General features: G+C 50.2%; 2 protein-coding genes across 2 annotated transcripts in view; one reads left to right on the top strand and one right to left on the bottom strand.

Annotated features, from left to right (window-relative positions):
- Tarbp1 (tRNA guanosine 2 -O-methyltransferase TARBP1) overlaps positions 1 to 19988 on the top strand; it is a 59121-nt gene extending 39133 nt beyond the window's left edge. The window contains exons 14-30 of the mRNA XM_076831995.1: positions 655 to 816; positions 1860 to 2053; positions 2765 to 3026; positions 3113 to 3301; positions 4488 to 4675; positions 4843 to 4914; positions 6344 to 6464; positions 7158 to 7268; positions 9320 to 9469; positions 11232 to 11318; positions 13381 to 13577; positions 14988 to 15069; positions 16518 to 16689; positions 18300 to 18491; positions 18670 to 18794; positions 19211 to 19347; positions 19636 to 19988. Coding sequence (XP_076688110.1) covers positions 655 to 816; positions 1860 to 2053; positions 2765 to 3026; positions 3113 to 3301; positions 4488 to 4675; positions 4843 to 4914; positions 6344 to 6464; positions 7158 to 7268; positions 9320 to 9469; positions 11232 to 11318; positions 13381 to 13577; positions 14988 to 15069; positions 16518 to 16689; positions 18300 to 18491; positions 18670 to 18794; positions 19211 to 19347; positions 19636 to 19804 — 2610 coding nt within the window. The 3' untranslated portion in view covers positions 19805 to 19988. The remainder of the gene's footprint in view (positions 1 to 654; positions 817 to 1859; positions 2054 to 2764; positions 3027 to 3112; positions 3302 to 4487; positions 4676 to 4842; positions 4915 to 6343; positions 6465 to 7157; positions 7269 to 9319; positions 9470 to 11231; positions 11319 to 13380; positions 13578 to 14987; positions 15070 to 16517; positions 16690 to 18299; positions 18492 to 18669; positions 18795 to 19210; positions 19348 to 19635) is intronic.
- Positions 19989 to 22229: 2241 nt separating this feature from the next.
- Positions 22230 to 24890, bottom strand: Coa6 (cytochrome c oxidase assembly factor 6). The gene is made up of 2 exons (XM_076831994.1): positions 24635 to 24890; positions 22230 to 22580 (listed from the first exon to the last, which is right to left on the bottom strand). Exons 1-2 carry the CDS (start codon positions 24776 to 24778, stop codon positions 22485 to 22487), a joined length of 240 nt encoding a protein of 79 aa, XP_076688109.1. The 5' UTR covers positions 24779 to 24890; the 3' UTR covers positions 22230 to 22484.
- Positions 24891 to 26802: the final 1912 nt, after the last annotated feature.

The raw sequence follows: 26802 nt of genomic DNA, 5'->3' as shown, positions 1-26802 counted from the left end.
GCCTGTCGAGAGCCAAAGCCCTTGTCATTCCTCCTTGGGAGCTTCTCCAGGCCCCTTCCCAGAGGAAGCACCGGTCCCTGCCACTGTTGCACCAGCACCCGTTCCACTCCTCGTCCTTTGTTCTGCAGCACATGTGACAACTGTTTCCTCCGTGGAACTGGTTCTCGGGACCCAGCAAAGCGCCAGGCAGTTGCTCAGTGGAAACAGATTAGATTGATGGGTGACTCTGTGCTGTGGAGGCTTCCTGTGGTGCACAGAGAGTCTGTTGGGTTGAAATAATGACTAAGGCCACCACTTTCTCTCATTTCATTGTTTTAAAACCCTGTGATGGACAGGTGTTGCTGTCTACCTGTAGCTAAGGACGCTGGGCCCGAGGAGGTGAGGTAGCTGGCCCCAGGGTGCAGAGCTGGAGTGTGAGCCTCGTGTTCTTACCTTGAACACAGCACGGCAGTCCCGTGCACATAGCTTGGCAGAACATCATCTCGTTTGGGTGTGGGGACAGATGATGCCCTTGCTGGTGAAGTGGGCTGACAATCGCGTGCAGTTGGTGTGCGCAGGGCCTGGGAGGCTACAGGGAGACCCGCCTGTCCTGCTTGTGTGTCCACACTGCTGCAAGCCAGCCTGTGCCCGCATGTGTTTTAACACTTGTCCTAGGTTTCAGATCTCGACCGTTGCCACTTGTACCTGATGGTCTTAACTGAGCTCATACATCTCCAGCTGAAGTTGGGGTGGAAAGCGGGTGCCCCTATCTGCAGAGTTATTTCTCCTTTGAAGAACGCATGCATTCGGCACCTTCAGGAGACCGATAATGGACAGGTAATCTCTTAGACTAAAGTTTTGTTGACAAGGCACACTGGGAATGCATGGTCTCTTGTTATGCAGTATTTTGAAGTCACAGAAAATATTTACTGAGACTTAGTTGTTAAAATAGTGCCTGTAGGTGACAGTACTATGGAAGCCAAGCCCTTGTCCCAGAGCAGTGGAGTGCTGGCCCTGGCAAGCAGCCAGCATGGGCTGAGACCACACAGAGCCCACCATTGCTGGCATGGATCTCAGGTGTTGCAATCCAGGGCCGAGGGAGGCCAGAGCACACTGGCCTGTCCCTTGCAGCCAGGCCCTGCAAATGCCGCTCCACACAGTGCTCCACATCCCAACCCTGGAGCCTCCAGGATCCTCTGACCTCAGCCTCCCACTTCCTGCAGGCACCCACCCCTCGGTTAGAGGTTTCAGGCTCCTGAACTCACTGCTTGGTCACTATCTTGACTTTCTCTGTATAAAGCAGCCAGGCCATCTTAGTCCCTACCTCATGTTCATGCGTGTGGAGCCCCAGGTGTTCTGCATGAAATAATCCAGTTGTGTGACACTTTACAGAGCCCTGTAGAGTAGATCCCATCATTGTCCCCAATTCACAGGTGGGGAAACCCGGGCATGACCTGTCCTCACTGGTGCTGCTGATAGTGCAGGCCTTGGCACTGTGGTCCCGGGCCCGGCTCTTGTCTGCTGTGCCCGTGGCTGACCAAGGGAAGGGCTTGCGATTTGGACTCTTTTTTAAAAAAAAAAAAAAAAAAATCATGCATCAGTGTATAGTGAAAGAAGACTTCGCCCTGGGAGTTGGTGCAGATGCAAGTGGGCAGGAAGGGGTTGCGGGGCACCAGCCCTGGTGTGTGCTGCTGCCACTCGAGGTCACCGTCTTCCTCCTCTGGAGCGCTGCCTTTTCACTGCTTGTCAGGAGCAGTGGTGCCGCTGGGTGGTGGGTGTTGGTTTCCTTTTGTTTCCCCATGTCCAGCTGCTGGGGGGCAGGGGTTTGGGAGCCTGGCAGCGGAGGTCCTCACTGGGGGCTTGCTTCTCTGTCCTTGTAGGAGCCCATGCTTGCTCGTCAGATCCAGAGAGTGACTAGCATGGCCACCTTGGCCAGGGTGTGTGAGGCAATTGACCTGCAGCCTGCCCTACAGCAGGAGTCCCTGGACATGGGGCCCCTGGAAAGGTTCCTTTCCACTCTTCCGCTTAACCAAACTCTACAGAAGCCCTGTGCAGAGGACCCGGAGAGCAGCAGGTGGGTCCAGGCACCTCCAACCCACCTCTGCTGTCATCGAGGTGACGGGAGAGTGCCCACAGTGCCAGGGTGCTGTGGGATGGGTGGGGGGCTTCTTTTGGGGTGAACATATCTGTCACGTGTTGATTTCTGCATTTAGTTCCCAGGGACTTGTGTAAAGTTGTGAAAGTGTCTACTTTCAGGTGTTGGAAAATAGGTTTATGAGGTTGCCTGTGTGTAAGAAAACACCATGTTTGATGATGACTATGTTTGTCTTACTTTTCTGTTGCTATAACAAAATACCTGAGACTGGGAAGTTTATGGAGTTTATTTTGGCTTGTGGCTCTGGAAACTGGAAAGCCTAAGAACATGGTGTGGGTGCATGCTGGGCCCCATGCTGCCATACCAATGGTAGAGAGATCAGAAGAGCACAGAGATGTGGACCAGAGAGCACGAGGGCAGCCTCGCTGCGGGGACCTATATGCGGTCACCAGTCCAGTTCCTCGAGGGGAAGAACTTGCTCCCAGGCTGGGAGCAGCACTGGTCCACTCATGAGCTCTGAGAGGACCCCATGCCTCTCCCCCCACCTCCCTGCTGACCAAGGAGCCACCCGTGGGTTTTGCTGGGGACAGACCACAGCGTCTGTGTCCCCTTCATAAGGACAGCAAACTGCATGTGAAAGAAACGGAGACTGGGTTGCCGCAGTGTGGCATGGTGACGCGGGTCTTTCAGTTTTTTTGAGGAGTCATCGTCTTGCCAAGGATGGGGGAAGATTGTAGCCCAGTATGTCCACGATCAGTGGGTCTGCCTCTCCTTCTTGTTGAGACGGTGCCACCCCTTTGAGCCAGCCGCAGAAGAGGACAAGCTGGAGCCCTCACTGCCCTCTGTGCGTACACCAGCACAGACCCTGTGTGCTGCCCTGGATGCCCTCTCCATTCTGCCCTCTGACCGGGTCTCACCAGTATTCTGCTGCATGAAGGCTCTGGTCCCCCAGGTGAGCAAGTGGCATGACCCAGAGTGGCCAGGTGGGAGCGTGGGTCCCAGGCTAAGTGCTCCGTCACCTCCATCTCCCTCCCGCAGCTGCTGACCTCATCTGAGTCGCTCTGTGTGGAGTCTTTCGACGTGGCCTGGAGAGTCCTGACCTCCTTGAGCAACACCCAGCTGACGTTCTGGCCCAACTTGAGAGCTTTCGTTCAGTTTGTTTTTGATGACACCATTCTCGCCACCGCTGCGAAAACCAAGGGCCAGGCATATTTCAGGATAAAAGAGGTGACTTTTTCTTTTTAATTCATGTGACATGGGACACGGGGGAGAAGTGGTATGTGTGTGATTGCTGGTTGACTGAGGCGTGACCACGAGTCCAGCATGTGTTCCTGAGCCCGGAATTGTCGTGGAATGAGGAAACCTGACTCACTGCCTCACCAGCGTGTTTGGTTCACACAGTGTTGGAATCCTGAATTAGCTGGTCACTTGGGAATTGGGGAATCTGCCTGAAAACCTAGGTGTCCCTTCTGAAGGGACATTGTGACCTGGTGGCACATTCCAACAGGATAGCTAGCGCCTGGCGTTGAGCTGGGCTGCCCTGCACTCCCACCTCTCCCTGGGGAATGGAAGGCAGGGACTACCTATCTGTGTTGTCCTGCTGGGATTTCCTTGGAGAAATTCTCCGCTGGATCTGATCTAGCAGAAGGTCTCTCTGGGCTCAGGGAGGAGTGCTGAGCGCTTGTCTAGCATGTGTGAGGGCCTGGGTTCAATTCCCAAAAACAAAAATTTAAAAAGACTCTGGCTCAGAGAGGTCTCACCAACCCTCCACCCACAGACTGCACATCCACAGGTTCAGCCAACAGTAGGTTTAAAAGATCTGAGAAAATCTGCATGTGTACTGAACAAACGGATGTTTTTCTTACCATTGTTCCCTGAACAGGAGGGTATAACCTGTTTGTGTGGCATTTACATTGTATTGGGCATCATCTGTAACCTGTGCTGATGCCTGGTGCGCAGAGGGTGAGCACAGGGACAGCAGAGGCTGCACAGTGGGGCCTGTATCGCATCCTGCCAGGGTTCTGGCGTCCCCTGCTCAAGGCCCCTTCCTGCATGGGGGTCCTGGCTGCCTCAGACAGAGCCAGGCCAGTGGCCAAATTTGAAGGGAATCCAACAGCACAGTGAGGTGTCTCCCCCATCCTGCTCCCCGAGGCACTTGTTTCCTTGAGTTCTGAACGAGTATCCTCATCAACAAATTTTATGTATCTTTATTATTGAGAAATGAAAAATTAGCATTCTGGGATTATTGACCATTTTGCAAAGTTATTCTAAAAGTAATGAATTTTAAATTTTTTATACTAGTCATGATTCTGTTGACACTGTCATTAGAATCCATTCAAGTAATAGTTTTTAGCAACTCTTATTTTATTTAAACTCAGTCCAAGGATAAAGTCACCATTTTATTTTGTTTCAGATTATGTACAAGATCATTGAAATGTCTGCTGTAAAAACCGGGGTCTTCAATACACTGATGAGTCACTGCTGCCGGTCATGGCTGGCGTCTGCCAGAGACCCCCAGGGGTCTCTGTCCAGCGCCAGGCACTACAGCGAACTCATCCTGGAGGCGTGTACGTTTGGAACTGTGTTCAGACGTGATCAGAGGTAAAGTGCTGTCGATGCAGCTCGTCCTGATGTCCTGTTACCTGTGTGGGTACAAGTCTTTGCTCTGAGGCTTTAGAAGACTGTAGAGCATTAGTCGCTTTCACTTTTGGACTTTGGATTTCTTTTTTCAATCTAAACTTGATTTTTCTCCCTTTTCTTATGGAAAGACTTATTCAGGATGTACAGGCCTTCATAGAGAGTCTGGGACATGACTGTGCAGCCAATGTTGTCATGGAGAGGTAAGTGTGGCAGGTCCCTGTGTGTTAGCATGCGTGGGGGACACCAGGTTTAGTACCAGATGGCAGTTGTGCTGTGTTTGTCAGAGTTGATAAATGATATCTACTCTGGGACAAGCTGTGGAGCAAGGCCTCAACGGCACATCAGAAACTGCACCTGGGTAGAGCACTTGCTGGCACTGGTGAGGTCCTGGGTTCTATCCCCAGTACCATGAAGAAAAAATAGAGAAGGAAAAATCATCTTTCTTGCTAATGTATTTACTTCACAGCTTTCGACATTTTCTAAAATTTAATCAGCTTTTAAAAATGGAGTGCAAAGTCTAGTGTCAGTGAGCAAGTGGTGTTGGAGAATATAAAAGCCCAGCCCCTCCTCTGGGTGCCTGGGTAGCCGTCAGTCTAAATCCTTTATTCCTCACATCTTTCTTTTTTTTGTGAATGTATCAATTATTCAAGTTCACCATTTTGACAGGTCAAAATGTTATATGCAAAAACAGAAGCACCCACAGAGCAGCCTGGGTGCTGGGACCACGCCTGCATAACAATTAGAGGTGTGATTGACATGTCAGAGACAAGTGTGCCCAGCTGTGCTGGATGCGTGTGGGCCTGGGCTGCAGGGTTTTGATCTCTGTGATGAGATTCTTGTCTGACCTTTTACCTGACTTTTTTAGAGACCATGAAACGTTTTTTCCAAGTTTCTGTGTTCCCAGGGCTTTCCAGTACTTATGTGTTTACAAAAGAGATGACTAAGTGTATCTTTTGCTCAGATCCTGAGCTTCGGACACCCCGCGGTGGCTGTGTAGTTGTCTGGAGCAGGCGTTGCTCTGAGTGGCTGCGGTGCTGTGTCATCAGCCACTCGTGTTCAAGTGTCTGGTTCTTTTCACTTTTGTTCAGCACAATGATAGGTGGGGCTTCGGCCCGTTCTTGCCAGGTCCATGGATTTCTGCTCCACAGCTGCTTTGCTGTTAAAATGGCGTCCACTCATGTTATAACTTAAAATGCAATGTGGAAATGCCGCTAACAACTTCACCTAATTTATCTTTCTGCGTTTGGAGACTGAAAGCTTGGGATGTGCAGGATATGTGTCTGCCTTATTGGAGATGCACATGCCTTTGTGCCCATGGTGACCCAGAACTGTGTTGCTTCAAAGAGTGGAGCTTCTTGGGTCTCCAGCAGGTCCCTCTGTCTACAGAGTAGATGTGACTGGCCAGCTGGACGGGTGGTGCTGGGTCACACCTGGCACTCCGCTGGTGTGTTCCTTGTTACCTTTCTGCTGTTCCTGAATTAGAAGTGTTGTCATTAAGCATGTGCCACTTGATCTTAGATGACTTTGGGGAGGATTTGATATTTATCATGGCATTTTGAAACTAACAGTTAATGTATTTTTCTGTTTGTTTAAAACATAGTAACATAGTTCACCATTCCATGTTTTTAGTAGTAAAAGGGAAGACTGTTATGTGAGGATCTGTGCCATCAAATTCCTGTGTCTGTTAGACGGCTCGAACACGGCCCACAAGTCATTCATGGAGGATCTTGCAATCAAGCTGTTGGACAAAGTAAATATGCTTTATTTCTCTTTGTTTTTAACAAGTGAAAAGTCCAGCATTACCCTGTTTCTAGATATTTTGTACCAAGAGAAAGCATAAGGTTGGCATTCTGTGTTCTTAGCTGAGTGTTGGCTGTCACTATCCCACTTCTGGTGGGTTCCTTGAGCCTACTGATGGTCACTGTATTTACAGTGCTGTATGCACATGGTGTTCTATGGAGCAAGTGGCCTGGACAGATGCATGTTGGGAGGCAGCAGGTATGCTCTCAGGTGGAACAAGATATACTGAGACGCGTGGTCAGCTGTGCAGACGGGCTCCAGGAAGGCTCCTGCAAGGGACATCTGGGCTGAGCTCTGGATGAAACCCGCCAGGTGGGAGGGCATGAGGACAGGATGAAAAAGCAAGCGCCGTGTGCAGGAAGGTCTTTTGGAGTCCACTGTTGGCGGCCACCACGACAAAGGGCATACAGCAAAGTGACAGAAATGGGGACGTAGGGAGAATGGCGGAGGGGAAGTGGAGTGAGCTGAGGCCACGTAGGTGCTTTAGGAGTCTGCTCTCATTCCGTGTCTTTCTTACTTTCCTAATTGCTTTTGGAGTGACAAAGACCTCTGTGCCCAGAACCTCTTCAGTTCGAAGTTTCCTGGTCTGTTCTCGGTAGCCTCGAGCCCCTCCTTGGTCTAACGCTGCCTTCCCTGCCCCCAGGACGAGCAGGTGAACCAGTCCAGAGCCCGCTACTACCAGAACTCTCTCCAGCACCGGGTGAAGAATCGGATATGGCAGGTGCTGCTCACGCTCTTCCCCAGGTTTGACCAGGTACTGCCGGCTTCACACTGTCACTCACATAAGCATCTCTCAGAGTGACCCAGGAAACCTGAGCAGGCCCATCTGCTTAGAGGTCCACTTCCTGCGTGGACTAGAAGTTCCCAAGAGGCTCCAGCAGAGGCGTCCGTGAGCAGGTTCTTAGGGACCAGCCGGCAGTGGTTTGCATGACCTCACTTCAGGTTTTTCCTTCACCTTTCAAAGTAGCATTTTAATTGCTAACGTCTCCTCTGCCATTTGGTTGGAAATGGATGCCTTCCTTTCACAGCTCAGCATCGCTGGGGCATTTGAAGCCGGGCTCAAGGCAGCAGTGGTGGGGTTATTGTTTCCTGTGGGGTCTTCTCCCCTCAATCTCAGGGATAGTGGGGACACATTAAACCAGCTAAGTGGAGGCCAGGTTCTCCACCGCAGTCTGTGTCCCCAGGTCACTGCCCACTTCTCTGAGAAACAGCCAACTCTCGAGTGGACTGTAATCCCGTTTCTCTGTCTTTGCTTAATGTTCTTGTTAAGGGGATACTTGTCAGTATGAGAAAGTGGAGGTTACCTGTGGCCATTAAAACAAAACAATACATTCTGAATGCAAAATGATTCTCTTAGACTTTAAGGTTGGTTTCCTGATCTTCCCCATCCTCTTTTCATTGTTTGGGAAAAAAAATATATGTATGTATGTGTATCTATCTCAGTCTCTTTTTTATTAGAATTTTTTTTTTTTTTTTTTTTTTTTTTTTTTTTTTGAGCACTGGGAATTGAACCCATGGGCACTTTGCCACTCAGCCATATCCCCAGCCCTTTTTTACTTATTTTTTGACATTGTTTTAGATATACATGACATAGAGCGTACTTTGACATATTACACATACGTGGAGCGTAGCTTAAGCCCTTTCTCTCTTTTATTTTGAGACAGGGCCTCACTGAGGTCCTGCGTCTGGCCTTGAATCTGCAGTCCTTTTGCCTCAGCCTCCCAGTCCCTGGGATTATAGGCATGATCACCGAGCCCTTTTTTTATTATAATTTCATGAAGCCCTGCCTTCTGTCTGTGATTGTTTTAGTGACAGTATGTTGAGTTTATTGGATGAACTTTTGAGGACCCAGCTAGCAGTGGCCTCTGGGGGTGGCACAGGTAGAAGTGGGCTGGAGCTGCTGACCTCATAGGCCTTTTAGTAGCATTTGTCTTTCAAAGTTCTACTGTGTGCCCCACTTCCTGTAGCACAGAGTGCATCTAAAGGAGCATCACAGCTTTACAGCTAACTGAGTGTTTCTTCTTGGAATGGCGAGGGCCCCCCAAAAGATGGCAGTGGGGGACATGCTTAGGCAGGGCCCGAGGAAGAGAGGGCTGGTATGTCCTGAGCAGCCATTGCCGGGAGTTCAAGGTCCAATCTGTGGTTTCATTACCCGTCACAACAGGCTTTCAAGGCAGGCCATAAGGATGCCTAAGGATGCTCAGAGGTCAGGCGGCCTGCCCCAGGGACATGGCCAGACCCAGGCGAGTCCCATTCCAGGGTCCATGCCTGATGCTGTGGCAGAGTTAGGGCTTAACATGACTCTCCTGCTCCTCTACCAAGTAGAAGTCCTATTAAAATAAGGTCTTCTTCCGTCAAGAGATGTAAAATGTGTTATTTTTAACATGCTTATATAAACAGAGGATTGTTTCCTGCTGGCCCCTCAATGTACCGTGACTCAGACACAAGAGCAGTCTTGGAGAGAGAGGCTGGGGAGTGTGGGACAGTCTGGAGCTCAGGGTCTTGGCCCAGAACAGCGGTGATATGAGGCTGCCTCTGAACTGCCCCGGCCCACCAGGCCTGCCCCGTAATCGCGTCTTTCCCCTACCCTGGAACCTACAGGTGGAGGAGCTTGCCCCATAGAACTGATGTAGCCTGCAGGGTACTCAGACAAACATGGCATCACGGTGCTGCAGCAACACTCTGTAGGGTCTTTGTGTGGAGAGGTATAGAGTCTATGAATAACTAAGCCTTCTGTAAAGTGGGGACTTTGCTAAAAAATTGATAACATAGCCATTGATTTTGTGAACTTTATTTTTTCCTCAGAACTTCTTGAATGAGATTATTGACAAGATTTTCCAAGCTGGTTTTGCCAACAATCAAGCATCCATAAAATATTTTATAGAATGGATTATTATATTGATTCTCCATAAGTTCCCTCAGTTTCTTCCAAAGTTCTGGGATTGTTTTTCCTATGTAAGTAAATGTTTAATGTGTTAAACTTGGAAATGGTCTCAGTTGCTGTCTTTGGTGGTCTGACCCGGGGCAGCCCTGCCGTGTTGGTGTGGTAAATTGCTGGCCGGCTCTGAGTTAGTTGAGGAGACAGCAGTCCCTGGAGTCCACCCTGAGTGTGCCACAGTTTCTGTTTGAGTGCTGGTCTAATTCCAAAACGGCAAGGGTGGAAATGCTTGTTGCTAAGGAGTGAGGACATAGGTGCTGTGCAGTTGCAAGGTACCGGGCCATCTTTGTGTGCTGTTGGAGTAAAGCATGATAAGGAATGAAGTGCGTACCTCCGTAGGGACATTTTGCCTGTGACCACAGTAGGAAAGCAGGAGCCTGCTTGCGCCTCTCCTGCCCCTTCCTTCGCTGCCCAGCGCTGCTGCTTTCTTGAAGCCACTCTTGGGAACCATGTTGGGGTGAGTGGTGGAGGCCCAGCACTGGCCTCCTGATCTCCTAGCCTCCTGCCTCTCTGTGTCCTCCCATGTATATACCTGGGTTTTCTGCTGCGACAACTCTCCGTAGCCTCCCAGTATAGACAGCAGTGTTCTGGTGTTTCTGGGCCATGTTGACTGGGTTGGTGCTAGGGCCTTGTGTGCCTGCAGGGACTTCCAGATGGCCTTTCTGCTCACATTTGTCACCCCAGCTGCAGAGAATGGCAGGGCCAGCCCTTGTGGCTGCAGAGCCTCCCTCCATGTCCCTCCTGGGGTAGCCTGACCTTGAGGATGCCGGCTTACAGGCAGTGTTCCATCAGTGTCTGGCCCCTGTGCTTGTAACACGGAGTCATGTGAGTGTCCTCCATGGAGAGGGGCCTGCAGAGGCGGCAGAATGGAGGCTGGGTCCCCTGGGGCCACCACGGAGCTGGACACCACTTGGGCCTCTAACGGTCTTGCTCAGGGCCAGTCCTGCATGTAGGCCGCTGCGCCTCCCTCCACTCCTCTTCTAGACTGTGCCCACCACTTCAATCTCGGGAAGTGTGGCTCCTAAAGGAAGGGTCTCCCCAGTACTCTGTCTCCTTGGTTTAGGTCTACGTGGCGCATAAGCAGCACATCCCGGCACTAAAACTTGGATTTTTCCACCAGAACAGGAACCTTGTCTGTGACGCTTTCCTAATAAGTTTTTAAACTACCCATCATTTCCTTAAATGGAGGAGTGGGTTCTCTGACACTCCACAGGGAAGGGTCCACCCTGGTCCTCCTGCCCAAGGTCACTTTTCTCTCCAGTCTGTCTGGCGTCCCTCAGTCCAGCAGCACTGAGATGGCATCTGAGCTCACATCACGGTTGTTAGGAGGTCCCCACTGGCCACTGCACCCTCCGTGGCCTTTCACCACAGCTCCAGTCTCCCACGGTGCAGTTCCAGCTCAGCTGGGGCCCTGCCTTGCCCATGCCTCGCCCATGCCTCAGCCTCCATGTCTCTGTCCCTCTTATTCCTTTCCCCTGGTCTTCTCCTTCCTGCTCCCAAGCCCTCTCCTCTCCAGGCCACCCTTCCTACCCTGCAGGCTAGGTCTCCTCCACAGGGCAGGTCCTGGGCTTGGCCCCACCTCATGGGTGTGCAGTACAGGCTTTGTGCCTCCCTTCCAAGGGCCGTGTGCACCAACCCTGACTCCAGGGAGCCCTGTCCTGTCTGGCTTTCCATCCTGTCCCTGCGCAGGCCATGCTGTCCTCCCACGCAGAGTCCCCCATGGGCTGGTGGGTCCTGGCTCACAGGACGCTTGTGGCCATTTATCTAATTCTCTTTCAGGGTGAAGAAAAACTTAAAACAAGCATTTGTACATTTTTATCTGTTCTGTCACATTTGGACATTATCATTCAAAATATTCCAGAAAAGGTAAGTTCATATTATTTGTAAGAAGATTTTAAACTTTGGGAGTTTCAAAACAGGTGTTGTGTGTATTTGTACCAGTGTTAAAGTGTAAAATGTTTCTTCAAGTTTTGCAATTCTCTGTCCCTCTACTGGCTCGGTGGGCATGTAACACAGCAGCACAGTGAGACCTTAGCATTGACCTGCACACTGAGTAGACACCACATCTGTAGTCACATTAGTGGTGATTCTGTTGATGTGGATGTTTTTGCTTTTATGCAAGTGTGAGGGTTTTTTGTATGTTTGGGTACCAGGGATTGCACTCAGGGACACTCAACCACTGAGCCCCATCCCCAGTCCTACTTTGTGTTTTATTTAGAGACAGGGTCTCACTGAGCTGCTTAGTGCCTTGCCGTTGCTGAGGCTGGCTTTGAACTGGCCATCCTCCCTAGCTGCTGGGATGACAGGAGTGTGCTCACACCTGGCAGCGTGAGGGTTCTTCAACAGGCCTCCCTTGCTGCTTTCCTTGACTGAGCCGGGGTGTTTGACAAGGCCTCCTGCAGGGGAACTCCTTGTGGGGCGGGGGGGCGGTGGCCGGGGAGGACCCTTCCCAGGAGAAGATTGTGAACAAGGCACCAAAGAGGACAGTGAGCCAATGGCCAGGGCCCAGGGGACCTGCCAGGCCCAGGGAGCAACAGGTGTGGGCCCTGAGGTCAGGGAGGCCCTGCATGGGCGTGTTGCTCTGGGACGTCTGCCTTACCTGTGCCACTTCTGTGAGGGTGGGGTGACCCCCGTTGAGCTGTGCACCCAGCAGTGCTGTCCACCCAGCAGTGCTGTCCATGCATCTCGCAGGGGGCTCATGGTGATACCCAGGTTAGGTGTCGCTGTGTGTGCCGGGTGCCCCTGAGCAGGACGGGCATGGTAGCTGGCACTCTGCGCTCCCTTTTTGCCTTCTTGATTGCCAAATGGCATCCAGCATGGGTTTTTTTTGCTGGCTTTCTCCCTCTGAAGTGGGTGGTCCAGTCCTGCAGCCTGTTTTGGCTTCGCGGCTCCCACACGCCCCGGGCCTGTGCTGCTCTTCCTTTTAGCTTGGGGACCTGCTCTCTGCAAGTTGCTCTGTTACTCTGTTTTCTGAGCACTGAGCTCTAGTGTGCCCTCAGTGTCCTCCTACCTCCTCCTGAGTTTCGCCCCGCCTCTGCTGTGGTGACACAGCACTCATTACACCCGCTGCTCATGTGGGGACCCTGTGCAGGTGGTGTGGCCATGCATGTGTCTCTGAAGTGCAGTGCTGGCAACACTTGAGAAAGGCTCAGCCCTGCTCGGGAGCTGCAGGCCAGGGAGTGGTCCTGGACTGACCATGCACCTGGTGCCTCTGGCTGTGCCTAAGTAGTAGAAGCTCCCGAGGGTCTCCGCCGGGTGCACCTGGTGAGTGTGTCTAGGTGGCTTGGGGGGTACGTGGTGGGAGCATCCAGGCAGCTTCTGGTGCGTCAAAAGTTGGGGTCTGCTTCCACATTAAGGTAGCTTGCTCCCCATGGCTGTTAGCGTCTACTAGTGGAACCAGGTGATTCAGAATTCAGTGTGGTGTTGTGCTCAGTTCCCAGGCTGTGAGGTCAGAGTTCACAGGGAGAGACCACAGGGCACTTGACACCATTTCATTGTTCTCCTGTCTTTTTAACTTTACAGACATGCCTGCCGTAAGGTTTAGGTCACCTTCAGAGAACACATAGTTCAGAAGCCAGGGCAGGGAGAGCGGCATTATGTGGGATCTCACTTAGGAGCACATCAGTCACTAAGGCGGCTCCTGCAGGAGCTGCTGATGTCCTCAGCCCAGCTTAGCTACAGCACTGTGGTTCTGTCAGGTTGGCGTAGGAGCTCTGGGGTAGGGGACATGCCGCAGTGGTGACAACAGGCAGCCCAGAGCGCCTGCTTTCCTGGGGAGACTTGATGGGTGAGCGGATGTGTCCAGGAGGGCACTGAGCAGACACTCCAGGGGTGCAGGGACGGTTTCCCCATGTGTCTACCTTCCCCTCTCAGTTGGGGTCGAGCTGCCCGCCTGTGCACCTCTCATGGAGTCTCCCTTTCTTTCCAGAGGCAGGTGCTGAAGCAGGCCCTCCTTGTCGCGCTGCAGTGGGGTCTCAGCCACAACTTCAGCATCCGGCTGTACGCTCTGGTGGCTCTGAAGAAGGTCTGGGCAGTGTGCAAAGCCCTCTACATGGAGGAGTGTGATGCGTGGACGGCTCTCATCGAGTGTAGTCTTAGCCAGGCGGAGAGCGTGCATGGCACAGGGTAAGGACGACTGCTCGCTGCTTTACCAGAGCCAGGGGAGGCAGAGGAGGCCTGGCCTGGCCTGGCCCGGCCCCCACTCCTTGGATCACGTTCAGCCACAGGCCCAGGAGCTGGGCCAGGTGGAGCTGCAGCAGGACCTTGGTTTGCACACCGTTAGGGCCTCTGGCTCCCCGTGCGCAGATTCTGCCCTCTGCCCCACCAGTTCCACCTGTTCTGGCTCCTCTAAGGTCTCCTCCACGCCAAGCGCTCATCCAGGAGCCAGGACAACAGGCAGCACTGGAGTTGGGGCCTGTGGTTTAGCAAGCCCCAAGTGGTGGGACACACACCTCACCCTGGTCCCACTCCCACCCTGGACACTGCCCAGCCCGAACCTCCTGAGCATGTGTCCTTGTCCCTGAGTCTTCTTCTCAGTAACACTGGAATATCAGTGTTTATTCCAATAGCACCTAACCTTCCGTCGCATGGCAGTGCCGTGATGTATCCCCGAGTCCCCTCTGAAGGAGACTGTACTGAGATTCTGTTTTAATCCTGGACCTGATTTGAATAGTTGGCTGGCCGGCCAGCGCAGAGCAGAGGGAAGGAGGCAACGTCAAGGTCCTGGACAGAGACGTGGAGTCCTGGGAGGAGGCAGTGGGAGGAGGAGCCTTCCTCCTGGTCTGCCTCTGCTGCAGTGCTGGGGAGCGGAGGAGGCATCTGGCCAGGCAGGCAAGGCCTGCCAGCAAGAGGTCCCAGAATTGCCATGGGTTCTGGTGCTGATGACCTTGACTTTAAACTGAGACTGTGTTGTTCTTTTTACCTCTACTTTTGCCTTTTAAAACCTGACTGATGGGCTGCAATGTAAGCCCTGCTCATGTTCCGTGTGTCTGGTGTGAGAAAGGCAGTGCAGGTGGACAGTGGATGGGTCTGAGGAGTAGAAGCGACTGTGGAATGGCTGCTTCTCCTGGAGAAAAGGGTCCCCCCAAGAGGGCTCCGGTCCTCGGGCAGTGGTAGAGGTCCTTTGCCCACCTTGCTTGAGACCACCCAAGGCTTCTTTTCCCCTTCCTGTTCTGCTAGATACTGGCTGCTCGTAAGGCTGAGGGACCTGCTTCTCTTCTGTTAAACCCCCAGTTCTAGGGTGACTGAAGGTCACTTAATTGCTATTTGTTTTTGAGTTCCATTTTAAAATGTGAGATTTTATGGCCTGGCCAGGCTCAGTGTTGAGGGCTTGCCTAGCATGCAGAGGCCCTGGGTCCATCCCCAAACAAGGCCAAAAAAAAAGGGGGGGTGGGATTGTGAAGTAGGTTGGTCCCAGAGATGCCAGCGGCAGTATAATCCTGGACGATAGTCACAGTCCTAGCCCCCACGCACGGTGCATCCCCTTCAGAGCCGTCTGCTCCCTCACTGCGCCTCATGCCTTGCTCCCTGCCCTAGGAATGCCAAGAAGAACTGGCAGCGCATCCAGGACCACTTCTTCTTCGCCACGTTTCACCCCCTGGAGGATTACTGTCTGGAGGTGAGCAGAGAAAGCCGCCTGTAGGGGCCTACTATGACTTCAACCTGATGCCACCTGTGGAGCCTTTGCAAGCTGGAGATCAGGCCAGTTGTCCTCCCAGTCACCTCAGCCTCCTGACTCCTGAGTAGGGTTCTGTTACCTTAGGCAGTAGGCTTGCTTGGAGAGCCCCTCAGCAGTGAGATGAGCCTGTCTGGCTTGTAAGCCCTGGAAGGGAAACTCTAAACAGAAATCAGAGCAGATTCCTAAAAGGCAATGAGTAAAAGCAGGTGCAGGTGGGATTTTATTGAACAGAAGCCCCTGATAATAAACGAAAAGATCTGTTCTTTCATTCATGGCATATGTTAGGTTTGGCTAATTAAAATTGTAGAGCAAATGATGTACCCCCTCACTGGCTGTAATAGAAAGTGCTTATATAATTTTAAGAACCACAAGCCTGTTTATTACAGTTAATATAATTAATTCACTGTGTAATTCATTAAGTTTGAACAAAGCATAGCACCTTCTCCCTCCCGCAGCTCTAGTTATAACATGCTGTCTGGGGTTCCAGTCCTTGGACCTAGGCTTCTCCCTGGGAGGTCTGGTCACATCAGTAGTTTCAGCCATTGCGCACGCTAGTGATCCTTGGATTACTCATGGACTGGCCTTTAAACACTGAGCTGTATCTTGAGAGCTACGTTATTCCTGCGCCTCCTCTGGGGCTTCACTCCCAGTACTGTTAGGACTGTTCCTGTGTCCCACATGCTCTGTTCTGCATCCCTTGGTGCCTGGAGGGGCTGCCTGAGGCCTCCTGCAAGACCCTTTGGCCTCTCTGGCCTTGTCAGCCTCTCTGTCAGGTCCCTAGCAGGAGTGGTGCATCTGTGGTCTCCCTTCGTCCCTTGGCCCCTGCCTCCTGCTGCCACACAGGTCATGACTGTATGTGACCTGACAAACAGTCTGGTATGTGTGGAGTGGGCCTCGGTACCCACCGGGTACACTCAGTTGTGGTCTGGATGCCAGTTAAGTCTGTACAGCTGTGGTGGCACCAGAAAAACATGCTGATGCTAAAAGCTTTCCTGGGGACAGGAGCACTGTCCCAAGGCAGTGTTTTGCTTGAGCTGCACAGCACCTGTACCTTGGCCCCTCCCTATGGTGAGCACCCCTGTGCTGGGTTTTCTTTCAAAAGGTCAGTCGCTCAGGTGCGACTGTGCACAGCAGCCCCTATGCAGGTCCCAGAGCCCTTTCACGTGCTGCTGGAATCTGTGTCCTCACTTTATGGGGATCTGGAGACAAAAGGCTCCGACTTGCCTAATGCCACACAGCTGAGGACGTGGGGAGTCAGAATCCAGGTTCTGAGTGTCACTTGGTAATGAGAGCTCCAACCAGAGGGCTTGGGAGAGCACATTAGTAACAATAGAGTGCTGCTGCTGACATGTCATGTTTCTTTGTTATTTTTACAATTCTTTTTCCAGACCATCTTTTACACCCTCCCACGGCTCTCGGGTGTTGTTGAAGAGGAGTGGATCACCCTTGGCAGATTTTCCAGCTTCACAGATGTCCCTTCAGGTTCAGGGCCCCTGTGGTGCTTTTCTCGGACTCTGCTCTGTGAGCTAAATCCTGGGGACTGGTCCCAGCAGGACGCAGGTAGAGAGCTACTTCTCCTTATTTCCCTGTTTGCACATGAGCTCACTGGTTTCGTCACCTAGAGCAGGAGTGGGTGATGCCTCTGATCTGCCTACCTTGGCACGGCAGTGGAAGTTTGGGAGTGTGTGTGGCCTTGACCTAGACCTCCAGGTGAGAGGTAGCTTGGTGCAACACCAACAGAACCAGGAGCTTCCCTGTTCTCTTGAACAGGTGGTTGATTAATATTCATTGCTCTGTATCTGTAAAAATCAGGTTTCTAGAAGGGCCACACTATGGATCTCCTCTGCCCCTTCCAAGAGTAGAGCGTCTGTGTTGTGGTCTTCCTCGTCTCTGAGGTCTCTGGCCTGGTCATCATGTTCAGTCCTCTCCCCGTTGGCTTCGCCAATGGCCACTTCTGAACGCTCCCCTCTGAGCTTGCAGTCCTCCGTCTCTCGGCCTGAACTGACTGGACCTCTGCAGCCTGCTGTTCCTCAAGCTCTTTAAACTCAGCACATCCAGACTGGACTCCACTTTCTGTCCACCTCGCCTCCTCTCTGTGCCCTCTATTAATGGTCACTCTGTCATTCTTTTCCTGGTCTCCTCTTGCCACATCCACCCACCACCCAGCTTCTCCCTCCCTCCAGCCCCCTGTGGTGAGGACTTTCCGACCTCACTGTCTCCACCGTGGCCAGTGCACGAGCCTTGTGTCCATTCTCAGTCCAGTGCTCCCAAGAGGGATTTCTCTAACCAAACAACATCACTGCCATTATCCCCCATCTTCAAATGCCCCAGGGGCTCCTCCGTATAGAATAAATCTTTTACCTCAGACCCGCAGAGCCTGTGGTCTGGTGCAGGCTGAGCTAAACCATAGTACTTACTGATGCCCAGGTCACTTTCCTTCCGCGTTCGCGCATGCACACAGCTCTGTCTCCCCTGTAAGCTGTGACTTCCCTCTCTGGGCCCTCGGGTCTGACTCCTGCCACATAGGCTACGCATCCCTCCTGTGTGAGCATGCCCTCGGGACTGTCGTGATTTCCTGCATGCCTGCCCCATCCCCAGCAAACAGACTGTTCATTGGCTGGTGGTCCATTTGGGGGACAAAGGAAGAGTTCCAGCAGTATACTCAGCCCTTCTCAAGCAGACCCTGCAGTTAGATAGGTTAATGACATCTGGTACCCAGCAGTTGAGTCAAGGGGTGATTGTTTTATGGGACAACTTTCATTTTAGGAAGTTACCCCAGCTACTTCTAGTGAAATTTAAGGAAAAAAAATTCATTTATATTCTTTTTGGGAACATATTTCCATAAAAATTCTAATTTGATATTATATTGTTTGTAAAATATGCCCTATTTACCTCTAAGAAAAAAATGTTAAAGAACTATGATTCTAAGTTGCTTCCCGATTTTGTAATTGCAAAAATGTGAACCACAGTATATCTTCTGTTTTTATGAAATGTCATAGTATATTGATTAGTAGAGCTGAATTTGAAATCCAAGAATTACTACTGAAAATGGTGACATGTTTGGATCTAAGCAGCTTCTAGTCAGTGAACAGGTCGGTCTCAGTGGTGCTCCTTGATACACACAGACACTGGGCCTGACTCGTGGACCCTGGTGTCCTCTCTCCTCCCAGGCACTGGCTCGGGGGAAGCAGACGGCCCTTCTGAGCAGGCTGACGTGCAGAAGAAGATCATCCCATGGGGACATGACCTCCTCGACGCAGACCTGGAGCTTGCGCTCCAGGACCGTGCCGCCAAACTTGGAAAGTCCATCAGCAGACTGATTGTAGTGGCCTCGCTCATTGATAAACCAACTAATTTAGGAGGTAAACCATGGTTTTCCAGGTAGTTTGCTTGAAATCTCTGGACCTGGACTCTGGTCCCCTGCCGTTTTGGTTGTGTCCTCCACATTTAGCCCTCTGAGAATTTCTAGGGAAGCAGTGGGACCTGATGAGTGTGGCATGATGCTGGGGACAGTCTGGATGATGCAGGTGTTCTATACAGGGCTGTGCCGGACCTGTGAGGTGTTCGGGGCCTCAGTGCTGGTGGTCAGCAATCTTCATTGTGTCCGTGACAAGCAGTTTCAGCACCTCAGTGTCTCAGCTGAACAGTGGCTTCCTCTGGTGGAGGTGAGTGGAAAGTAATCTGTTATTGAACTTTTATTGGAGAAGTGTGCAGTGTTTTGTCTTTATGTGTTAGGCAGGCCTTCTGCAGGAACTTGCAGGAATCCAGCCTTTCATAGATTAAAAACAATACTTGAAAGTATACTCTGTTCTCCATTTCAGTTTATTATTTTTAGAAATCATCAATAATGTGATATTATTTCAGTAAAATGTGTCCTGATATAGCTCAATTTTGATTTCGAAATGATTCTTATAAAATTGTGAGTTGGGAGGGATTTTTTTTAATAATATATAGTTGTGATTTTCTTTCCTTAAAAAATACTTTTAACTAGTTTAAGAGTTTTTTTTTTTGTTAACTTTAATTTTACTACAAACAGGGCTGTAACTGATTTATTTTCTGCTCTTTATAAACTGATATCAAGGTGAAGCCGCATCAGCTCCCTGGTTATCTGCAACAGAAAAGGGCAGCAGGTTACACGGTCATTGGCGTGGAGCAGACTGCCCACAGCTCGGACTTGGTCCAGTTCTGCTTCCCTGAGAAGTCGCTGCTCCTGTTGGGGTGAGTGGCATCCCTGCGCCCTGGTGGTTTTCCTGGCCCTGTGGTTGTGCCCGAGCTTTGCCTCTAGCCTGGAATGTTGATGGAAACCCCCTAGTTTTCCTTTTATTTCACCTGTCCAGGAGAGTCAGGTGGACACAGAATTGACCTGTAGATCTTTGTTAGCCTTATTTATTTCCTAAAACCACACTTACTTCATCTGTCTGTCTGATGTGGTAACAGTCAGAATACCCAGGAAAAAAATTGTTATTGTCGGAAAACTCACATCTCTTTTGCATTTTCCTCCCTCAGCAATGAACGTGAAGGCATTCCTGCCAACCTGCTGCCGCAGCTGGATGTGTGTGTGGAGATTCCCCAGCAGGGCGTCATCCGCTCACTGAATGTGCACGTGAGTGGGGCCCTGCTGATCTGGGAGTACACCAGGCAGCAGCTGCTCAGGCGTGCAGGAGCCCCATCATGAAGCCCGTGCCTTACCTCAGTGGTCACAGTGCCTCCTGACTGCTTTTTAAACGATTTGGGAATAGATTCTGACATTTATTGGGATATGAATTTTTTTGTTCTTGCAATTTAATGCCAAAAACTTTTTCATGTGCCTTAAATATATCATTATATATTTTCTTCTTTGATAAATCTTTATATTAGATACATGATTTTGCTTATTAAGAAAATATTTTACATAATTATGAAAATAAAACATTTTTTAAAAAAAGTCCTTCCTAGAAGTTATTATCATCAGGTATACAAAGTTCACTGAAAGTAAGGCAGAATTGAACAGCCCACACCTGCAAGCACTGGTACCCTGAGGTCGTGGGGATGCAGCAGGAAACCAAGGCCAAGGCACTGGAGGAAGGTGCTCTGCCCTCCCTCCCTTGTTTGGCAAGATGCTGAGCCAACTTCTATAAAGTTCAGGCTTTATTTTTCAAACCATGAAGTAGGCCATAATCATTCATATTAAGTTCTTAGGAAATTTCTCATGCATCTTTGTTCAGAGAGATGAAGTAATGGTTAGAAATAGTCTGTACTGAGAAAAATACAAACGTGAACCCAAAGAACTCAAGTGACTCCTCCAAATCCCTACTGAACCGGAGAATGAGGTTCGTGAGTATTAGTTGGCTTCTGTTGCTTTGATTTTTTTTTTTTTTAATTTGGTATTATCACCATCCTCAATGACCTTCAATTGTATCTGGGTCTTTTAGTAACAGATTTCATAGTTCATACCTCTATATTTACTTTTTCTTCTGTAATTTTGAAACTTTTATTTTGCAGAAGGACTGCAGAAATAGCACAAAGTTTCCTTCCACCTGCTTCACTGTGATGCCTCTTAAAGCAGTGCATTCATCTGAATTAGGAAGTTGGTGTTGATCGAGGTGCTCTTCACCAAGTTACAGACTTGATTACAGTTTCCTGTTTTCCACTACTGTCTTTTTCCTGTCCCTGGAGCCAATCCAGTTTTGGATACACATTGCATTTAGTGTTATTTTGAAGAGTGCTGGTCCAGTGTTTTGTAAACATCCCAGGATTTGGGTTTGTCTGGCATGTTCTCGGAGGTTACAGGTTCTAAGAGAAGGTGAAGGGGCCTCTTCTGCAGTGAGGTTAGACAGACATGGTGGCAGCGGGGCTCACGCCTCCATCATTTACATCTGGTGAAGACCTCTTCTGCCACATTGTTCTCTAAATTTGCTTTCTCCCTTTTCATGCCTTTGTCAAAAGCAAGTCACTTGCCGTGGAGGGAGAGCCCTGGAACCTGAGGCTCTTGTCAAGACGTCCTGGGGCATACTTAGCTTTGCAGATGCGCTGTCTTGTTTGGTCCACTGATGTTTGTGTTCTGCCTGCAGCAGTTACTGCTGTGCCATGTGTATTGCTGGTGCTCTATTCACCTGTTGGAAATCCTCATTAGAGAGGACTTTTTCCTATCAGTGTGGACATACTGTGTCCTCCAGCAGGCTCCTGGGACCTTGTTCTTACTGCTGCCTTACTCTTTGGCACTGCATGATACTCCAGGTCGGTTTCATCTCTTTCCTGGGTGGAGTGGGACATCTCCAAGAGCCCTGGCTCCATTCACTAGAGAACAGTGTTAGAAATCCAGACCTGGGCATGAGTAAAGCTGCTTTAAGCAAACATCCCTATGTAATTTGCAGTTCGTTTGGTGAAAGACCTAGGAGTGGGGCTGCTGGATCGTGGGTCACTGTCACTCTTAACTGCTCTCCAGAGGGGCTTTCCTAGGTCCCACTCCCCCTGCAGGGAATGAGCAACTGCTGCACCTTCCTGTCAGCATGAGAAATTGTCAACTTCAAAGTCATTCTAAGAGATGTGTGATGATGTACCATTGGGGTACTAATTTCCATTAATCTAATATTTAATAATAGAGTACTTTTCATGTTTCTTCCCATTGTATATCATCTTTCAGTATCTATCTGCATAATTTGCCCACCTTTTTTTTTTTTTTTTTGGCACCAGGGATTGAACCTAGGGGTGCTTAAGTTCTTCATGAACTATGCTGTCTGCAAATATTGTCTCTAAGTTGTATTATACCTTTTCATTTTTTTCCATTCTTTAGTGTTTTTCAATTATATCAGCTGTGAATAGAACCAGCTTTACTTCTTCCTTCCTGATCTATGTCTTTGATTTCCTTTTTTGCCTCACTTAACTAGCTAGAAATACAATAATTCTCTCAAAATCTAGTATGATATTAGCTGCAGGTTTTCTAATAGATGGCTCTTACATTTTACCTGTGTGTTTTGAGTTCAACCTTTTCCAACCTCAAGCTGTAATGCCTGTATTAAAGTTTTGATTCCCAGGAACATACAGTGACAGCTTCTATCTATAATATCCATTGTAAATATTTCCCCACTACTCATCATCTATTCCAAAAGAAAAGATCAATGTGTTTTTATAATTGGTTTTAATAGTTTCTTAAAATAAATTTTTACTAAATTAGAACTAGGCATATTTAAACCACTGTACTTCAAGTCTTCATAGTTGAAACATGGATCTTCTGTTACTTGTCCAATTTTGTCATGAAGTACTATACACAGGACTGATGTATGCCATGTCAAACTATTACTGTCACAGAATCAACACAGCACTTTTTAATGTCCAGAAAGAATAATTTCAACCTTTATGAAAAGTTCAGGAAGTGCCTAGGAATTTGTAGTTGATTCAGAAGGCTGGAACTGTCCCGCTTCAAATTTTTCCTTGAATTTTAAGTAGTCTCTTCTTTTATCAAAATATTTTATCTGTTGAGATGAAAAAGGCTGGACTTAGGGCAAGTTATGCAGCTTAGATAAGCAAAAGCAGACTTAAGTGCAACAAATTATTCATTATGAATCCGTACAGAAACAGCAAAGGGATTTGTATTCTGGAAGCAGTCAGTGATGTGGGGAGTGAGCCCCTGAGAAGTGGGATGACAGGTGAATTAGGCCCTTCAGGGGCTCGAGGCCCTGCTCTCTGACTAGCCCAGGAACCTTCTACAGGACTATATACCTGAGAGTCTGCCAGCAGTCTGAGCCCACAAGAGCTCTGGCTTGAGCCAGGAGTCTTCAGATTTGAAATGCTGGGTAGTTCTGAAGTTTAATGTTTATCACCCACAAATGACTCATCCAGAAACAAACCCTTGAGACAGACATATGAAAATTACATTTATGAACTATGAGTAGTTAAATTGAGGGTAAAAGTTAAGTGTATTGATGATTTGGGTTTTTTTCCCTCTTTTCATAGTGAATTTGAAGAATATCTTGACATGGCAAAATCCTAGAAGTAGAAAATGCAGGCCAAGGAAGCACATGTGGCTGCCATAAAACTGCCACAGCGTCTGAGCTGCTGCCAGGCAAAGCAGGGGCAGAGGACCACCTGTGTGCACTGTGAGGCCGACCAGGCAGCACTAGCACGAGTTCTTTTGTTAAAAGCCTTTCTTAGGATCTAGTTCAAAATATTTCAGTGGAGTTTGAGAGCAGATATTAGAGTGGGCTGAGTTGAGAAAATCTACCCTGCCTGGTGTCAAGCCACGGGTAGAACTGAAAAGCATCTGCCAAGGAAGGGCTGCAGCCACCAGCATCCAGAAGGATTTGAGTCTTAAGCCACAATCCTAGCCCCTTGACATTCAGTCTTCATCAAGTCCACTTCTCAGTCCAGAGATGAAGAGGGTCTGTTCATACACAATCTCTGCTGTGCTCCACACCATCAAAAGTGCTTGATTTACCCAAGTTTGAACTTTCCCCTAAACTCTTAAGTAACTCTTTCGCCCTGTTTGGTGAGATGCATCTGTTCTTTGATGTGTGTCTCCCTGGCTATAACATGTCCATATGCTGTGGCACTAGAGACTTATCCCTGGTAGTCTAGGGTAGCTGTTACAGAAAGGATACCAAATGAAGGTGATCATGTCCTTCATATTTTTGTGGCAAATTAAGAGCATGGAGTCTCGGGTCCTATCTTCAAACATAGAACTCTACTTAGAGGTCCTACTGTCCTGTCAGCCCCAAGAGACCAGAACTTACCCCCTCTCCAATACATTTATCGCTGCCCCTGTACAGAGCAGGTCCTCATAATTTTTCACCTGAATTGCTGTGACATCTAAGACATGAGGCAGATTCTGGGATTGGGAGACTTTGCTCAACTGCTGGGCTAATCTGAGACTTATTTCCTATTGTGTTACTCTAGACACAACAGGGCTTCCCCCCAAATAGAAGGGAAATTAAAGTGGAAGGCAGGAGGTGTCTCTGGAAGAAGGCACTCTGAAGCACCCTTGTTCTCCCGGCCCTCTCCCATGCCTCTTTGGAAAAACCTTTCAGCTTTTATTTTGTGGCAGTTGGGCAGGAGCTCAACAAGATGACACTAAGAAGAGAGCAAAGGGGAACATGCGGCAGGGGCGGACAACCAAGGGGCAGGCTAACTCAGCCTGGGCTCAAGATCATGGAGCAGAGCAGGGATGCTGACAGCGTGCAGGGGAGAGCTTGCTGCAAGGCTGCAGAGCCACCGCGGCGCTGCTGGGAGGGGCACTGACAGCAGGTCTAGCAATGCTCCTGGAGGTAGAACCCCGAGACGTCCGCGATGCTCACATCGGAGAACCCGCAGAGGCTTCGGGGCGCTCTACAAGCTTACTACCGTCCCCCGCGCGAGGGAGCTCCGGGGCGGTCTGCACGCTCTTGTCAGGCCCCAGAACACGTGTAGCTCCGGGGCGGTCTACACGCTCACGTCGGGCCCCACCCAGCAGTAGCTCCCGGGGTGTTTGCACGCACTCGTCGCGCCCCAGCCCAGGTGTCAGGATGCCGTGACCTTCGCGCCGGCGACTCACCCACTGCTGGGGGCAGCTGGCCTCGAAGGAGCTGCGGAGGCGCTGGCAGAGGGCTGCGTCCTCGGCGTGGGCGTCCAGGCACCGCCAGTACTCGTCGCGCGCGCCCCAGCAAGCCTGCCGCTCCTTCCTGGAGGGGGCCGCCATGCCGAGCTGCCGGGCCCTCGCACGCGCAGCCGGGAAGCGCGAGCGCTACGCCCGCGGAATTGCCGCCGCCGGCTCGGCTCCACTAACCCACTACCCGCAGCTTGGGGCGGAACGGCCGGGGTTAGAAGGGCACTTCCGGTTCGCCGTCGCCGAGCGCGGGGGCGGGACTTCCGCGGCTCTGCACCCGGTGGCTGGCGGTGTCCTCGCGCCGGAGCGCCCCCGCCCGGCCCGGGGTGGAAGCGGGACCCGGTAGTGAGGCCGGCGCCGTCCTCGGTCGGCGCGCCTCTTCCCCAGCGCCGGGGCGCTGCATCAGGACGGGAAGGGCGCCCGGGGCCTTGCGGGGTGGTGGGCTACCGCGCAGCGGCGAGATCCGCCGGCCTGTGGAAGCTGGGCCTGGGCGTGCCTGCCGGGCAGCTCCTGAGCGTGGCCTCGAGGCCTGCTTGCCCGCAGGTGCGTCCCGCCGCGGAGCTCAGCTGCCGGGCCAGCGCGCAGCTGCACCTTGGCGTCATTCCGTAAAGGTGTGTGTTTCGGTACCACCCGCGGAATACAAAGAGGGCGAGAGGATCCTGGAAGCATTCGAGCTGGAAAAAATACATTAAAGATGTATATGTACCTAATGATAAGTGCACGTGAAATAGTTTCACTTAATGACTGCATATGCCACAGTATTCCTTAAGGCTGTCTCCAAGTGATGTTACCGCTGTTGACAGGTGACGAGTCCTTGCTTCTCCAATGTTGAAGAATAACACCAGAGAAGCACGCGGAGGCAAGGGCACAGTAGAAATTAGAAGTTTATTAAAGGATAGCAGAAAAGACTTCTCCAGGAGGAAGAAGGGAACCCAAGAGGTGGAATCCATTGAAGTGCAGTTGTTTCCCCTTTTTATAGTTCCTTCAGTGATGGAATGTAGGTTGGAAGGCCGAAGGGGTGGGACACAGGTGGGCCAAAGAAGTAATCTAGGCCAGAAGGACTTCATTAACACTTCTTTGGGATGGGCTAGCTTCAAATCTGCTGGGGCTGTTCATTAACATTTCTTTGGGATGGACTTTGGGGCTAGGGCTTTTCTTGGGACTTCATTAACATTCCATGAGTTGTCCTGCGTTTCCCGGAATTCTCAGCATGGCCTCCATTTTAGATCTTACTGGACACCTGATTTTAAATCTGGCTTCAGTGACATCACCACTTTCATAGTGTAAGTACACTCTGACGTTCGCACAAGGCTGATGTTGCCTAATGGTGCATTTCTCAGAAGGTATTCTTATTGAGTAACAAAGCTACACTTACTTGTGAAACATGGAAAGTTAAACTTGGCAGAACACTAAAACACATTGTCATAGTGGAGATTTCATAGATATTTCTCAGGAAATGTTAAGGCAAGCAAGAGAAAAATTAGGCTATAGAAAACTTAACATGATTTGCAAACTTGACCTAACAAATGTGTACAGAAGAACATTCCCCCAGAATGCAAGGGTCCTACCACTGAGCTACATGGCTAGCCCCAGAATTTACCTTTTCTTAAAAGCAAACTTGAGATGTCCCCAAAATTGACTACATATTTGGCTATTTGCAACTAACTACCAACAACAAAAAAATCTTTTTAAGCCTCAGTGATCACTTGATTGCAAATAAATCTATAAAACCTCTAGATCTGATTAAGACCATGAAGTCCCTGCAGGTGTAATTGAGATGGGCAGGTTAGCATGAATTCCCTAGGTGAGCCCTAAGTGCAACCACTATTCTTATGAGGGAGGTGGAGGAGATGAGAGCAGAAGGCCTCTTGAGGAGGTAGCTGAGATGAGAGTGCTGTGGCCACAGCCTGGGAACACTGTCTGCCAGCCAGATGCTGGGAGAGGTGAGCATGGATTCTCCCCCAGGGCCTGCAGAGGGAGTGGTGGCTCTGCTGACCCTTACTTCAGCTCCGGGGAGCATACTTCAGAGTGCTGGCCCACAGAACAGAGAGAAAACATTTCTATTGTTGTAAGCCACCCTGTTTGTGGTTATTCATTACAGCAGCCACATGAAGATA

This window comes from Callospermophilus lateralis, chromosome 13, assembly GCF_048772815.1.
Source record: "Callospermophilus lateralis isolate mCalLat2 chromosome 13, mCalLat2.hap1, whole genome shotgun sequence".
Taxonomy (NCBI): Eukaryota; Metazoa; Chordata; class Mammalia; order Rodentia; family Sciuridae; genus Callospermophilus; species Callospermophilus lateralis.
The sequence above is the reverse complement of the archived record's forward strand: the minus strand, read 5'-3'. Positions and strand labels throughout refer to the sequence as shown.

Bases quoted from the DNA above. Each gene is read 5' to 3' on its own strand.
- Coa6 (XM_076831994.1), bottom strand. From the start codon at position 24,778: ATGGCGGCCCCCTCCAGGAAGGAGCGGCAGGCTTGCTGGGGCGCGCGC. The intron at 22,581-24,634 runs GTGAGTCGCCGG...TCATCTCAACAG, and splicing joins CCAGCTGCCCCCAGCAGTGG to ATAAAATATTTTGATAAAAG.